General features: G+C 48.9%; 1 protein-coding gene and 1 long non-coding RNA gene across 2 annotated transcripts in view; both read right to left on the reverse strand.

Moving 5' to 3' along the window:
• Positions 1–14556, reverse strand: part of LOC310675076 — a 275570-nt gene that overhangs the window by 175805 nt on the left and 85209 nt on the right. The window lies entirely within an intron of this gene.
• The window catches only part of UST (uronyl 2-sulfotransferase), a 133380-nt gene that overhangs the window by 60158 nt on the left and 58666 nt on the right, over positions 1–14556 (reverse strand). Inside the window, exons 3-4 of the mRNA XM_083435089.1 lie at positions 13808–13963; positions 6399–6478 (exon numbers count right to left, since the gene is read on the reverse strand). Coding sequence (XP_083291215.1) covers positions 6399–6478; positions 13808–13963 — 236 coding nt within the window. The remainder of the gene's footprint in view (positions 1–6398; positions 6479–13807; positions 13964–14556) is intronic.

Consider the following 14556-nt stretch of genomic DNA (forward strand, 5'->3'; position numbering starts at 1 on the left):
TTCAGCTCAATAGTGTTTTCTAAAGTTGCATCTGATGTAGCATCACAATCATATGTGGTCATAATTTGAAACCTCCTCTACCAAGAGTTTATATTTTAAAGTGTGGGGGGCGGGGAGAGGCTGAACAGCTAATGCATATAAAATTACACTGGCAGAGGGAAATAAAAATAAAATGGAATTCTGGCAGGAGATTCTTTTTGACATAATGCAACATAGAGTTTTTCAGCTGAAAAGGTTATAAACTCAAGTGACCTATAAAAAAGCATGAAGCATACACAGACAATTGGAAACACAGACAAGGATGTATACTGTATTATATCATTTACTGCTTTAGCCAGTGGTGCAGGAATCTTCCATAAATTGAGGAGGGGGAGGAAAAGATGGTGGATCCCTGCATCACACATACTGTGCTGGTCCCGGGGGTAAAGTACCTTGGGTGTAGCAAAGTCCACACGAAGAGGGGCAAGGTCCGAGGCAGAGTGCCGGGCGGTGAACAGGAACGCTGGAACAGGAGGCTGTGCAGGGAACAGGTACACCGGATGGTCGGGAACAGGAGGCCGAGCAGGGAACAGGAGTACCGGATAGTCAGGAACAGGAGGCCGAGCAGGGATCAAGAACGCAGGAAGGTCCGAAGCCAACAACGACGTTGCTCCCGCAACCTGGGGCCGGGCTGACTGGGCTTTTATCCTCTTCTAAGGCCAGGGGCGGTCCCGGCCCCCAGGAGCCCCGCCTCCCCTGGCCTTAAGGCGAGCACTCCTCCTGGGGGCAACCAGTTCCCTTCGCCTCTCTGCTCTAAACCTCTGCAGATCAGGAGAGGCCGAAGGGTTACTGGGCCCTGGAGGAGGCTCACCTGTGGCCACTGAGTCGTCAAGCCTCTCTGGGGCCAGAAGGGCTTCACCTGGGGCCAGCTCCTGATGCACTGCCACAGGTGCAGGCTCTTCAGCATCTAGGCCTGGCCCCAGTTCAGCCGGCCCTGGAGGCGGGGACTCCTGTGCAGGCCGGGATTCCTCTGTTTCATCCTCCGAATCGGAATCCCAGGCCATCACACCATCCCCCCTCCCAGGCCCCCCCCTCAACCGAGGGTCCGGACCCGGCTTGCCGGGGTACGTCGCATGGAACTCTCGGAGGCAGGCAGGTGCGTGGACGTTGGCCGCTGGTTCCCAGGAACGGTCCTCCGGTCCGTACCCCTTCCAGTCAATGAGATACTGCAGCTTCCCCCTGCGGTATCGGGAGTCCAGGATGCGTTCCACCTCGTACTCAGGCTCTCCCCGAACCAACACTGGCTGCGGTCGGGGACGGTTCGGGTGGAACTCGTCGGGTGGGGCCACCGGACTCAAAAGGGACCTGTGGAAGACCGGATGAACCTTCAGGGTTGCGGGTAACCGGAGACGAAATGCCACAGGAGAGACTTGGTCTACGATAGGGAACGGGCCGGTGAAGCGGGCGTCCAACTTCCGCGAAGGTCGAGAGGGGTGGAGGTGGCGAGTGGAGAGCCAAACCAGGTCACCGACGCGAAGTTCCGGCCCCACCTGGCGGTGGCGGTCGGCCTGGGCCTTGTACGCTTCCTTGGCCTGGTGCAGTTGCTCCACCAAAAGCTGTTGCTGGGACTGGAGCTCTTGAAGCCACTCCGTCACCGCCGGGACTGCGGATGTCGGCAGCACCTCTGGAAACAGCCGTGGATGATAACCATAACTGGCCTGGAACGGGGTCTGCTGGGTGGACGCATTCACCGCGTTATTGTAGGCGAACTCCGCCAATGCCAGGTGGTCGACCCAGTCATCCTGCTGGTAGCTGCAGTAACACCGGAGGTACTGCTCCAGCACCGCGTTCGCCCGTTCCGCCTGGCCATCGGTCTGTGGGTGGTAGGCTGACGAGAGGCAGACCTCCGTCCCGAGGGTCCGGTGTAGTGCTTGCCAGAACCGGGATGTGAACTGAACGCCCCGGTCGGACACCACGCGCTCAGGTAGACCATGCAGGCGGAAGACATGCTGAAGGTACAGCTGAGCAGTTTCCTTGGCTGTGGGTACAGATGGACAGGGAGCGCAGTGCACCATCTTGGTGAAATGGTCGGAGAAAACCAGAAGGCAGGTACAGCCACGAGACGAGGGTAAGTCCACTACAAAGTCCAACGAAACCGTGTGCCAAGGGTGCGGTGGAACTGGCAATGGCTGAAGTAGGCCGGGGGGTCGCCCGGTAGGTCCCTTGGCGCGCCGGCAGACATCACAACCAGCAACGTAGCGAGCCACGTCAGCCTTCAGGCGGGGCCACCAAAACTCTCGACTGACCAGATGGGTGGTCCGATACCGTCCAAAGTGCCCCGCTGCTGGGGCATCATGGGCCATCCGGAGAACCTCCAGCCGTAGTGGCCCTGGCGGGATGTACAAACGACCGTGGTGCAGCAGAAGGCCCTGATGCAGGACCAGCCCCGGATACTGTGGGCTGGACCCTTCAGCCAGCTCCCGGAGTCGTTCCTGGGCCCAAGCGTCGACCCGCTGCTGTTCCCGCACCCGAACCTGCAGTGGCTGCGCCTCCTGGGTGGCCAGGAATGCAGCCGGAGGTAGGATCGTGGTGGGTTCTGCTTGCTGTACCGTGTCTGCGTTGTCGTCGGGTTTCCGGGACAGGGCATCCGCCTTCTGATTCTGAGAGCTAGGGATGTAGCGGATCCGGAACTGGAACCGGGAAAAGAACAACGCCCACCGGATCTGTCTTTGGTTCAGCTTGCGGGTGGTCTGGAGGTACTCCAGGTTCCGGTGGTCGGTTCTCACCTCCACCGGATGTCGTGCCCCCTCAAGATGGTGGCGCCAGACCTCAAAGGCTACCTTGATGGCCAGTAGTTCCCGCTCCCACACAGTATAGTTACGCTCCGCTGGTAGGAGCTGGCGGGAATAGAAGGCACAGGGTAAGAGTGGCGCTTCAGGACCAATCTGTTGAGACAAGACGGCACCGAGAGCCGTACTGGAAGCGTCGGTCTCCACCACAAAGGGTCGAGAGGGGTCAGGATGTTGTAAGATTGGTGCCCTCTGGAAACAGGCCTTCAACCCCTGAAACGCCTCCTCTGCCTCCTTGTCCCAGGAAAACGGCGTCTTTGGGCGCAGTAGCCGGGTCAACGGGGTGGTGCGATGAGCATAATCAGCGATGAAGGTCCGGTAGTAATTGGCGAACCCCAGGAAACGCTGTAGGTCCTTGCGGTTCCGGGGTGCCGCCCATTCTTGAACCGCTGTCACCTTCCCCGGGTCCATTTGCACCCCATCTGGAGAGAGCCGGTGACCAAGGAAGTCCACAGTCCGCTGATGGAACTCGCACTTGCTGAGCTTCGCGTACAAACGGTGCTCACGCAAGCGTTGCAGCACGGTCCGGACATGCCCCTCATGGCGAGCCGGGTCACGGGAGTAAATCAGTATGTCATCCAAATACACCACCACGTACTTGTCTAACAGGTCCTGAAACACGTGGTTGATGTAGCGTTGAAACACAGCAGGCGCGTTGCACAAACCGAAAGGCATAACCAAATATTCGAACTGCCCGTACCGGGTCCCAAACGCTGTCTTCCACTCATCCCCGGCTCGGATCCGAATCAAGTTGTAGGCCCCCCGGAGGTCCAGCTTGGTGAACACCTGTGCCCCTTGCACCCGCTCCAGCAGCTCCGAGATAAGGGGCAAGGGATACCGGTCTGGGACGGTAATTTTGTTCAGGGCTCGGTAATCATGGCAAGGGCGGAGTTCCCCACATTTCTTCTTAACAAAAAGCACCGGCGCCGCGGTGGGCGAGGTGGAAGGCCTAATGAACCCACGCTCCAGGTTCTTGCGCAAGAAGTCCTGCAAAGCCTCGCGCTCTGGCTCTGTTAGGGAATATAAGCGACTCACTGGTAAAGGCGCTCCGGGTTGGAGGTCTATGCCGCAGTCAAAAGGCCGATGCGGCGGCAGCTGGTCTGCCCCCCGTTCCTCGAACACGTCCTGGTAGTCCTGGTACACGGCTGGGGGCGTGGGTGCTGCCTCCTCTGAGGGCGCGGCCGCCAGCGTTCCGGATTGAGCATGGGAACATGGGTCTGGGAAGTGCACGGTCCGTTTGACCCAGTCAATCTGAACGTTGTGGGCCTCCAGCCAGTCCATCCCGAGCACCAGGGGGAAGCGGGGCATAGAGGCAATGTCCAAAGTTCGCAACTCCCGGTGCTGCTGGAGACACAGGACCAGAGGCTGGGTCTCCTGAGTAACGGCACCTGAACGCAGAAGTCGTCCGTCAATCGCTTCCACCTGGACCGGTACTGGCTTGTTCCGAAGTGGCACCTGATGATGGGCGGCAAAAGCAGCGTCCATATAGGAGCGGGTTGCCCCTGAATCTACCAAAGCATGGGTGAGGATCCAGGGCCCACCTGGAGGGTATAAACGTACCGAAACCATAAGATGTTGCAAGTCCATTGGTGCGGGCCCATTCTGTACGGTTTGGGACCCCCGGTAGCTAGGGCCATCAGCTACTGGGGTTGGCGGTTTCCCTGCGGCTGGCGTTTCTCAGGGCAGGACCGAGCGAAGTGTCCACTTCCGCCACAGTAAAGACAGAGATTTCCATCCCGACGCCGCGCCTTCTCTGCGGGGGAAAGGCGTGGCCGCACTGCCCCGAGCTGCATAGGCTCCTCCGTTAAATCAGTTGTGACCGTGGGGCTGCCGGAAAAAGCTGGTGCCGTGAACTGGAAGTGTCGGCGACCCCGGGCCTGACGACGATCCTCCAACCGGTCGCCTATTTGTAGACTCCGTTGAATGAGAGTGTCCAGCGTGGTGGGGCGTTCCATTGTGGCCAACTGGTCCAGTACCTCGTCCGAAAGCCCTTCGAGATACTGGTCCCGCAGTGCCGAGTCATTCCAGGTCAAGTCCTGTGCCAACAGCCGGAACTCCGTGGTATATGTGGCCACCGTGGACTTGCCCTGTTTCAAATGCCGAATCGCCCGGTTGGCTTGACTCTCTTTCTGGGGGTTGCCGAACGCGGCCTCCAAACGATTGCAAAACCCCGTATAGTCTGCCAGCAAGGGGGAGTCTTGCCTGAGTAGCGGCAACGCCCACTTGGCCGCCTGGTCCTTTAACAAGCTAATCAAAAAGTGCACCTTGGTACGGTCGTCAGGAAAGTTCCGGGCTCGCCCCTGAATATACAGTTTGGCCTGGGCCAGGAACATGGGAAAGCTGGCCGGGGCTCCATCAAATTTCTCAGGCAAAGCCACTGGGTACTTGCCCGGAGCCGGGGCGTCGGCCCCAGAAGCCGGTAGGGCTTCCAAGCGTTGCTGAAGTGCCTCAACCGCGTCACTGAGCTGCTGCACGGTGTGAGACAAGGCCTGGTTCTCCTGGGCCAAAGCCACCAGTGCAGCCGCCTGTTCAGCCATGGCCTCTGGCTCTTCCCGAACGCACCCCGACGAAGGGGGAGTGCGGGAGGTGGCGGGAGCAAACTGTGCTGGTCCCGGGGGTAAAGTACCTTGGGTGTAGCAAAGTCCACACGAAGAGGGGCAAGGTCCGAGGCAGAGTGCCGGGCGGTGAACAGGAACGCTGGAACAGGAGGCTGTGCAGGGAACAGGTACACCGGATGGTCGGGAACAGGAGGCCGAGCAGGGAACAGGAGTACCGGATAGTCAGGAACAGGAGGCCGAGCAGGGATCAAGAACGCAGGAAGGTCCGAAGCCAACAACGACGTTGCTCCCGCAACCTGGGGCCGGGCTGACTGGGCTTTTATCCTCTTCTAAGGCCAGGGGCGGTCCCGGCCCCCAGGAGCCCCGCCTCCCCTGGCCTTAAGGCGAGCACTCCTCCTGGGGGCAACCAGTTCCCTTCGCCTCTCTGCTCTAAACCTCTGCAGATCAGGAGAGGCCGAAGGGTTACTGGGCCCTGGAGGAGGCTCACCTGTGGCCACTGAGTCGTCAAGCCTCTCTGGGGCCAGAAGGGCTTCACCTGGGGCCAGCTCCTGATGCACTGCCACAGGTGCAGGCTCTTCAGCATCTAGGCCTGGCCCCAGTTCAGCCGGCCCTGGAGGCGGGGACTCCTGTGCAGGCCGGGATTCCTCTGTTTCATCCTCCGAATCGGAATCCCAGGCCATCACACATAACTTTCATGCTAGTATGGAAGCCGGTTCCTCGTGGTGCAATCTTATGCTGCTGCATATGTGTATACATACTAGAATATACAAACAGATACCAGAGCACACAGGTGGGTGTTTCCTAGATTATTGTTGCCCAATCAGGATAGGAAGAGGAGGAGGAGCATTGGCTAGGTAAATATTGCACATTTTGCTCTGCCCACAAGGTTCTGGGAGATACACACATATTGCAGTGACTGGACACTAAACTGAAAATGAAAGCTTTAAATAAATCAATTGTCTGTTAAATTAAACATACCATATAAAACACTGTAAGTGAGGAACTATCTTACCTTGAGAAATTGAGGAAGTGAACATGTCTAGTGAATAAATAGGGCTGTTCGGCAGTGCTTATATTTTTAATCAATTCCATCTAAAAACAAGAACACACTGAATTTAAAATCAAGCTTGTCAAAATGTGGCACCCAAACAGCAGCCTTCAGAAGAGATTTGTTTCTTTGAGGTACTGATACATTAGATCCCAGCCACTGGCACCAACTATTTGGGGGCCTGGGCACCCACAAAAAATTGTTGTGGGTGCTCGGCACCCGCACTCAGGGCCTCTGACATGACTTCTGGAGCCTTGCAAAGCACTAAGTCACATCCAAGGCCTCATGGGGGCCTTAGGGATGCTGTTCAAGGCGTTATGCAGCCTCTGACGCAAATTTCGGGGCTCCCAGGCAGCACATGCGATGTAATGTGATGGCATGATGGCATGGTGTGATGTCATGATGTCACGCTACATTGCATGCGCTGCTGGGCTCAAGTCAGTGCCCCTGACCCCAGCACTGTCTATCAAGAGTAATGGGAAGGAATAGAGATGGTCTATGCTACACTAAGATGGGAGAAAATAAGGTCACTTCTGTGACCTCCTAGCCTGCAAAAGTTCTAAATGTCAATATACTTTGCTTCACTAATTCATATGCTTGTTGCATCAGTTTTGTGGGATAAGCAGGAAGGTAGTTTTCTTCTCTTCCTACTGGCAGTTGCTGTGCCTGACTTTTGCTCTATTTACTGTGGTGCTTCGGAAAGTAACAACTTCATAAAGCTGTACGTGCAAGGAGCAGTGTATTTCTAAGGTCAACCTTTTTAATGTTGAATGAAAGGTTCCTTGGGACCAGTGACAGCATGGCCACATACATTTCTTGGAGCCTGCAGGGGATGTCCTAGACTTTGCACTTAATTGGAAGATCTGCTCTAATGTTAAAAACCCATCGCATTCAATCACCTGCCCATCAGAGTATGTGCATGAAATTCACACATATTGTTCAAAAATATTACACCTCCTATATTTATTTAATGTAGAAATGTATTGCTTCTCTTAACAAAATTATGCACAACTTTGCAGTGTATACCAGGAGACAGATGTGCCTAAAAGAACATAAATGAATAAATCAAAGTCTAAAAAAAAACAAAAAACGTAATTCTACTACATAGAACTTGCATTGCAATGGTGTGATACAGTGCTTTTCCCCCCGAGAAAAAGAGGTGCAGGAACTCCCACCTTTTTTTGATGGACAAACCTAAGTTGTTGAGTTTCTTTCAGAAGGGGCTTTTTAAGGGGGTGTCCAGAGTGTTCTGGCTGAAAAAAAGCCCTGGTGTGATGTCATGTAAAATTGTTTGGTTACTATTGTACATTCTGTTTGCCACCAACCACAGACCTAATTTTTGGTAACTTAAAAATTTTTTTTCATACCCATGTGAGAGAAATAAAAGGTGTTTATTTACTGTAGGCCCTGACTTTATTCTTTCATTTGTATCTACTGACTGGTCAGGCATTAAGTCGTAATCTACCTTTTCCATTATTTAAGAAAGCCTATGCTATTGTTTCCATGGAGGTCGCTTTTCAAAAGCTGGTCTCAACTATCAGGATAGTTTTTCCTCTCCCCTCACTATTTTGGCCTGGTTGTGTTTAAGTCATTTTAGAATGCAGTTCCAAGACTTAATAATGCAAAGCTAGATTGTACTTTTAATTTCAGAATATATTTGGTTAAAAAGGGGGGTGAAATACAGTTCTCAGCAGTCACTTTCAGCTTTTGGAGTGTTCTGTAATATGTCAGGCTCCTGAAAGCGTTAAAAGAGATGTGTGCAAAAGAATTCCAGACATTCTTGCAGCTCTGATTTCCTGACTTCTGCTCTGCGCAGATTATTCTAATTGGCTTTAGAAAAACTTCTAGTTGTATTTGGGGGTGGGGGGTGGACTTGACTGTTACCATTCCTTTAACTTGAGGGCTACAGTAATTGAGCAAGATTACATACAGATTTGTCCAATTAGACAATATAAAGCAATGCACAAATTGGAAATAAATAGGTTTGTAGAAGGTGGTAATATGCATGTTTCCTCACTCTAGTTTAGTGGGGCTTACTCCCAAGTAAATATGCAAAGGATTGCAGCCTATGTTAAGTTAAATTGCTGGAAATGCGGCTCTAGTTTGGATGTATTTACTTGTTATAGCATAAAGAAGAAGAAGAAGAAGAAGAAGAGGAGGAGGAGGAGGAGTTTGGATTTGATATCCCGCCTTTCACTCCCTTTAAGGAGTCTCAAAGCGGCTAACATTCTCCTTTCCCTTCCTCCCCCACAACAAACACTCTGTGAGGTGAGTGGGGCTGAGAGACTTCAAAGAAGTGTGACTGGCCCAAGGTCACCCAGCAGCTGCATGTGGACGAGCGGAGACTCGAACCCGGTTCCCCAGATTACGAGACTACCACTTAACCACTACACCACACTGGCTTCTATATACAGCACTATATACTGTTTTTCATCATACTGTTGGAAACTTCTCAGCTAGCCAAAAGCAAGGCAGACTACCCAAGTTGTTCTCCAGTGCACCTGTTTCATATACCTACCAAGTCTACTCTGAGGCTCCCCTCTCCCCAGTTCAACAGAAGATTCATGGGAGTGGGAGTGGGGGGGGCAGGAGGAGGAGGAGGAGGTGGTGGAGGAGGAGGAGGAGGAGGAGGAGAAGAAGAAGAAGAAGAAGAAGAAGAAGAAGAAGAAGAAGAATTGCAGTAAAGAAAAGAAAAGGGTTAGCTCGACCATATAGACAGACTGTGCAGGTCCCTTGGTTGGAACAAATCAAAGGGCATTATCATGCTAATCACTCTACACACAGTCTGTGCACCCTGGAATCCTCTAGAATGTAGGCATAGTCTCAGGTTCTACAGTGAGCAGATCCTGCCAGAAGAAAGAATATGAGTAGAATATGAGTAGAACCCTGCTGGATCAAACCAAAAGCCCATCTAGTTCAGCATCCATGAACATTAGGTGTCTATGGTGTGCCCACAAGCAGGGCCTGACTTCAACAGCAATCTTCCCTTCTGCGGAAGCCCAAAGCTAGATCTAGTCAAACTAGCTGAAGAATTAATACTTCCATGTGTCTCTGCAAAAGAAAATCCCACCACACTGACCAAGCAACTCATAATAGGTATAGGAAATATGGAATGACACCTCCCTGACCCAGCCAATGTTTGCATTTCTTTTGATGCTTTCGTCCAGAAAGGTATAAAAACTGGACTAATGGAGACATTTTTTGTTCTGGCTTTGCCTAGTTCCACTATGAAAATCAATTGCTCAATCACCTATGTGGTTTTGGGCTCCCCAGATCCACTCTGCTGAATATCACTGGGCCTGAAATCACTTGGCTAGCGAGAACAAGTGATTGGATTCTTCTGCTTTTTCCTTTATTGTCTCTGGACCCCCTGCTTGCTGAAGCAGATGTCCCGGCTTGGTGCGGCTGCTTCAACAACCTATTCCCAGGCTTCACTACTTTTCATCCCTTTCCCTGGATCTTTGCTAGCTGAATCTGAGATCCATGAAGCTTTCTTCAGGGTCTGTTTGCTGCCTTTGCTGTTTTTCCTGCCTCACCTAGGCAGGGGAAACAGGTTATGTAGTCAACATCTAGGACTGCTCAGCAGGGCACATGTCTCTTCCCATACTGTCTCTCAGAGCCTTCACAACTGCTCCATCTTCCTATCTTTGAGTGTGTGTGACTACGTTTTAGAAGCCACCCTCTGGTCAGAAGAACAGACAAGCCAGCTGAATCAGGCCAATGGACCATCTAGCCCAATATTCCTTTTTCTCACATGGCAGGACCTGGATGCAACAGCACTCTGCTCACATGAAGTTCCCAGAAACTGTTATTCAGTGGCCTCCTTTGCCCAGAAGAATCCTCCTGCTCAGCTGTGCCTGAATGAGGCCTGGTCTGCAAGATGAGCCCAGATAGACAGTGCAGGCTGAAGTCATCCCCCATCTCCTCCAATGCCTTGTGTGCTTGTTCCTTCTTGTGTGTGTGCATTTAGGTGTTCTGTAGTTAGCTAATCCCCTGAAACCATAGAAATGTATGCATATTGTTACTGCCCACTGATGTTAATAGATATGAATTGTTGTGGAGCTATACCCCACTGAAATGTTAAATGTGTATATTTTGATTCTCAATAGATATCTGCATTTTTAAGACCTGTATAAATTACTGGGTAAATCTGCCAAGATGCACAAATGCCAATGTCTAACATGTGTCTACTGAAGAGGCTTGATAATAGCAGCCTGTTTATTCTAGCACAATTTTGACTTCCATTTCTGTACATTATAGAAAGGGCAACTCCATAACTTAGGAGAGTGACGGAATTATTAAACCTAGCACACCCAACTGTAGGGCTTATTTCTGCCTTTCAAATTTTGAAATCACAGAGCAAAGGTTAATACTGTATTGACAGCACAATCTATACATGTTTACTGAGGAGGAAGTTAAACTGTGTCCAATGGGTCTTACATTCTAATAAGTATTTTTAGTACTGCAGCCTAAGACAAATTTTACTCCTTAATATCATCTTGGATCTCCCAATAAGGGAGTACAAGATTGTTTAGTATAACACTGGGCTGCGTTTTCAGCAGCATTCCACTTGGTGGCGTAGAGAAATGGCTGATTCATGACAGGTTAAGAGAAAGGCCACTCATTTGAAGGATGCAAACAAAATCCAGTTTCATCCAAAGGAAATGTAATTGGTTACCTGGAATTAAAATCACCTTTTACTGTATCAACACTAAACATATAAGTTCTTCAAATCATTCCTTTTCATTTTTTATAAGGAAAACAAAAATGTTGATCCACTTTAGATAAAACCCAGAGAACTTTAACTTAGATTATAAACCAAAAGGTACAATGTTTTCACTGCACAAGAATATTTTAGTAAGCAACACATTTTCATATTCTACAGTGATTTTTTTGTTTTAAATCTGCAAAGATCTGGGAAATAATAAAAATAAATAGTGGCTTTAAATTATACATACGTTGATGTGAGAAAATTATTTTTAAATTAAAGTTAGGTCATTTACAGCACAATAATGTGCCTCTCTAATATGAAGTAAGCCCCACCAAGTTCAATGGAGCTTAAGTGTTCAGATGTTTATGATCTTAATCATGGCCAATCCCACTTTCTTATAAAATGGTGGTGTATATGATGTGATGTTAAAAACAATATAAAATGACTCAATTTACACAAGCCTTTAAGAACGGCTTCAAAGGATGGAGTTAGGAGGACCCAGAATAAACTGAGGGTTGCGAGAGATTCTAGAGACAACGGCAAGGGCTTCCCTGGCTGTGTTTGGGGCTTTCTAAATCCGGCCCATGGACGGTCCGGGAACCAGCATGTTTTTACATGAATAGAATGTGTGCTTTTATTTGAAATGCATCTCTGGGTTATTTGTGGGGCAGAGGAATTTGTTCTTTTTCCCCCCTTTTCCCCACCACATGGTCTGAGGGACGGTGGACCGGCCCCCTGCTGAAAAAGGTTGCTGACCCCTGGTTTGGAGCAACACAGGGAGAACAGGGAAGCAGCAATCTTGCTGCTTGGGAAAGGTGGCAAAGTGTGGAATTAAAATAGACTTACTATGTGGCAAAGTGGGGTTCATGACAATAGTATCTAGTTATTCTAGCCCAAGAGTATGGAGTCTTAAACCAACAGACACTAAGCAAACCACAGAGTAAGCTGTGTATACATAGCGGGAGTCTACGGACTAAAAGGAAACTGTGATTAGCCAGTAACAGTTTGAAAGTCCATTTCCCTTTAAATTACAGAAGCTTACGAAGACTCTACTGCATGTGGATCTAGTCAGCTTGCTAATACTTGAAACAGAATTCCTGCTTATTTTCCCATTCTCAATTGCTGCTGCTGTCCCTCCAGGGCCAGCCCACCCATAAGACAAGGAGAAGCGACCACTTCAGGCAGCAGGATCTACAGAGGCAGCTGATCCGGCTTCCAAGGAATGAATTGGTGGTGGCTGCCACATGGCAGCAACAGCTATGGCATGCTCTTTGGAGTCCAAATCTGTCACCACCTCGGCAGCACACACACACACACCCCAATGTCACAGTGGTCTCTCAGTGAATAGGAGGCTCTGCTGGTCTCCTCCCTCCCCTAGAGAGGAATTGGTGGGTGCTGCCCTCTGTGGTTTCCTGGGCTCTGCATCTGAATGGCATAATTCAGAGTGGGTCCCTTCGCATCTGTGACAGGTTTTGATTCCCACTTCAACCACCACTGTTTGAATTTTATCCCCACCCCCCGATCTTGATTTAGATCTTCATTTACCCCTTCTTCTCTGGTTGTGGGACGGACGGACGGACCATTTTTTGGTTTGCTCCAGGAGCCAAAATGTATTGGGCCAGTCCCACTGTCCTCCAATATTCTCTCCCCTACCTGCAGCTTTCACCGCAAAACCCATTTACCCCATTCCTTGCCTCAAAGCTTTTTGATGTTCTGCTTCCACTTGGAAAATTCTGAACTCCCAGTCCTTACTGCAAGATCTGTCTCTGATTATTATTTTTGGACAACTACTATATACAGGGTTAATTGATCCTCATAGCATGCAGCAGCAGCTTTGATCCTAAAAGTAAGCATCAGTATCTTACACTGGATAATTTCATGGCTTGTTTTCAGGCTGCAATGACTGATTAGGCTTTTCGGCTTTCAGTGCAAAAGAAGAGCTTTTAGAGCAGGGCCCAGAAAGAAAAACAAGCAACCTCTCCTTTCTCCATACCTTTCTCCATACTATTTGCTGCCATTGTTTCCCAATCTGCTGCTGCTTCAGTGCCCATTTCCTTCCTTGGTTAGGAATTCTCTCTGTTTCAAACAGTATTCTCAGACAATCCCAGAAAATTCAATGGCCTCACAATGCTATATAGCCAATGAAATTTGGCTATGCACCAACACCACTGAAGGTTAAGGAAGCTGATTTAGACTGCAATCCTGACCTCATTTACCTGGGAGTAAGTCTTGCTGAATTTAATAGGACTTTGACTAAGAGCAATAATTCCTGGTTTCAAATGAGTGATCCTGGCCATTAAAAATCTAGGAGCAAATGAAGTCTATTCAATGCAACATTTCCGGAATAAGTGAACACTTTCACGTCGCTTACAGTTTAATTCCCCACAAATTGCCAAAAGCAGGGCACCCTTAAATACTGATAAAACAGTAGCAAAAATGGACTTAATTATCAGCTCAGCTATAATTTACTTATGATACCATTTGCCAGAATGATAAAAAAATATGCAGTTAACAGTTAGCTAAGAAAACTGATAATTTTAATATAAAAATATTTCTAATTCTACTGAAAAATAATTTACTGCAATGCCCTATCAAAAATACTCAGAATTAAATTACTCTAAAAATGAAAACTGTAACATACAAAAAGACACAAACAACTTACCTGTTCATTCTTGGTTAGCCTGGTTTTATTATGAATATCTGATGTAACCAAGTTGAACCCATGTCTCTCAGACAGAATTCGCAACAGCAAAACCACAGTTCGACTCCCACACTTTCCAACCCTGTTATACACCACTTGGCTAGGGAATGGAAGTACCTAGACAAAGAGATACACATTAGCCTTCCTATTTAGAAATCTTTAAATACACAGGATAATTTTGTTATAACTCAAGAGATGAGTGTTTCAAAATTAAATGCACATATTTCAGAGATCGAAAGAAAGCACTGGCTCAGAAACTAGGAAGTGTTTCTTCTCACTGTGATAAGCTATTATAGCAATATAATAAATCACATCTAAGATTTAACAGAATTATTGTGGACTAAAGTATTAGCCTACAAAAAGTTCATGTCACAATAAATGTTAGCCTTAAAATGCCACAAATCCTTTCCCCCTAATTTCTCTGTCAAATGTACTAGCAATAAGATTCAATTAGTTATTGTTTCTATTACCTGAGAAGAACAATGAGCTGACTGCACTTTTCAATTAAGAGAGATCTATTTGCATGCTTGCCACTTCCTTCCCCTGTCTGGTTGTTACTCAGGTAGAGTTTCAAAATATGCATAGCGTGTTTCAATTCTAGCAAGTTTAATGTCCAACTTCAGAGTTGCACCCCTTTAGAAAGAACTGAGCAATGAGAATGAATAATCTTTGATGAAGAAATTTTAATTCCAATTAATTCCCATCTGAAT

The sequence above is a fragment of the Podarcis tiliguerta genome (assembly GCF_965153285.1).
Source record: "Podarcis tiliguerta genome assembly, chromosome: 3".
Taxonomy (NCBI): Eukaryota; Metazoa; Chordata; class Lepidosauria; order Squamata; family Lacertidae; genus Podarcis; species Podarcis tiliguerta.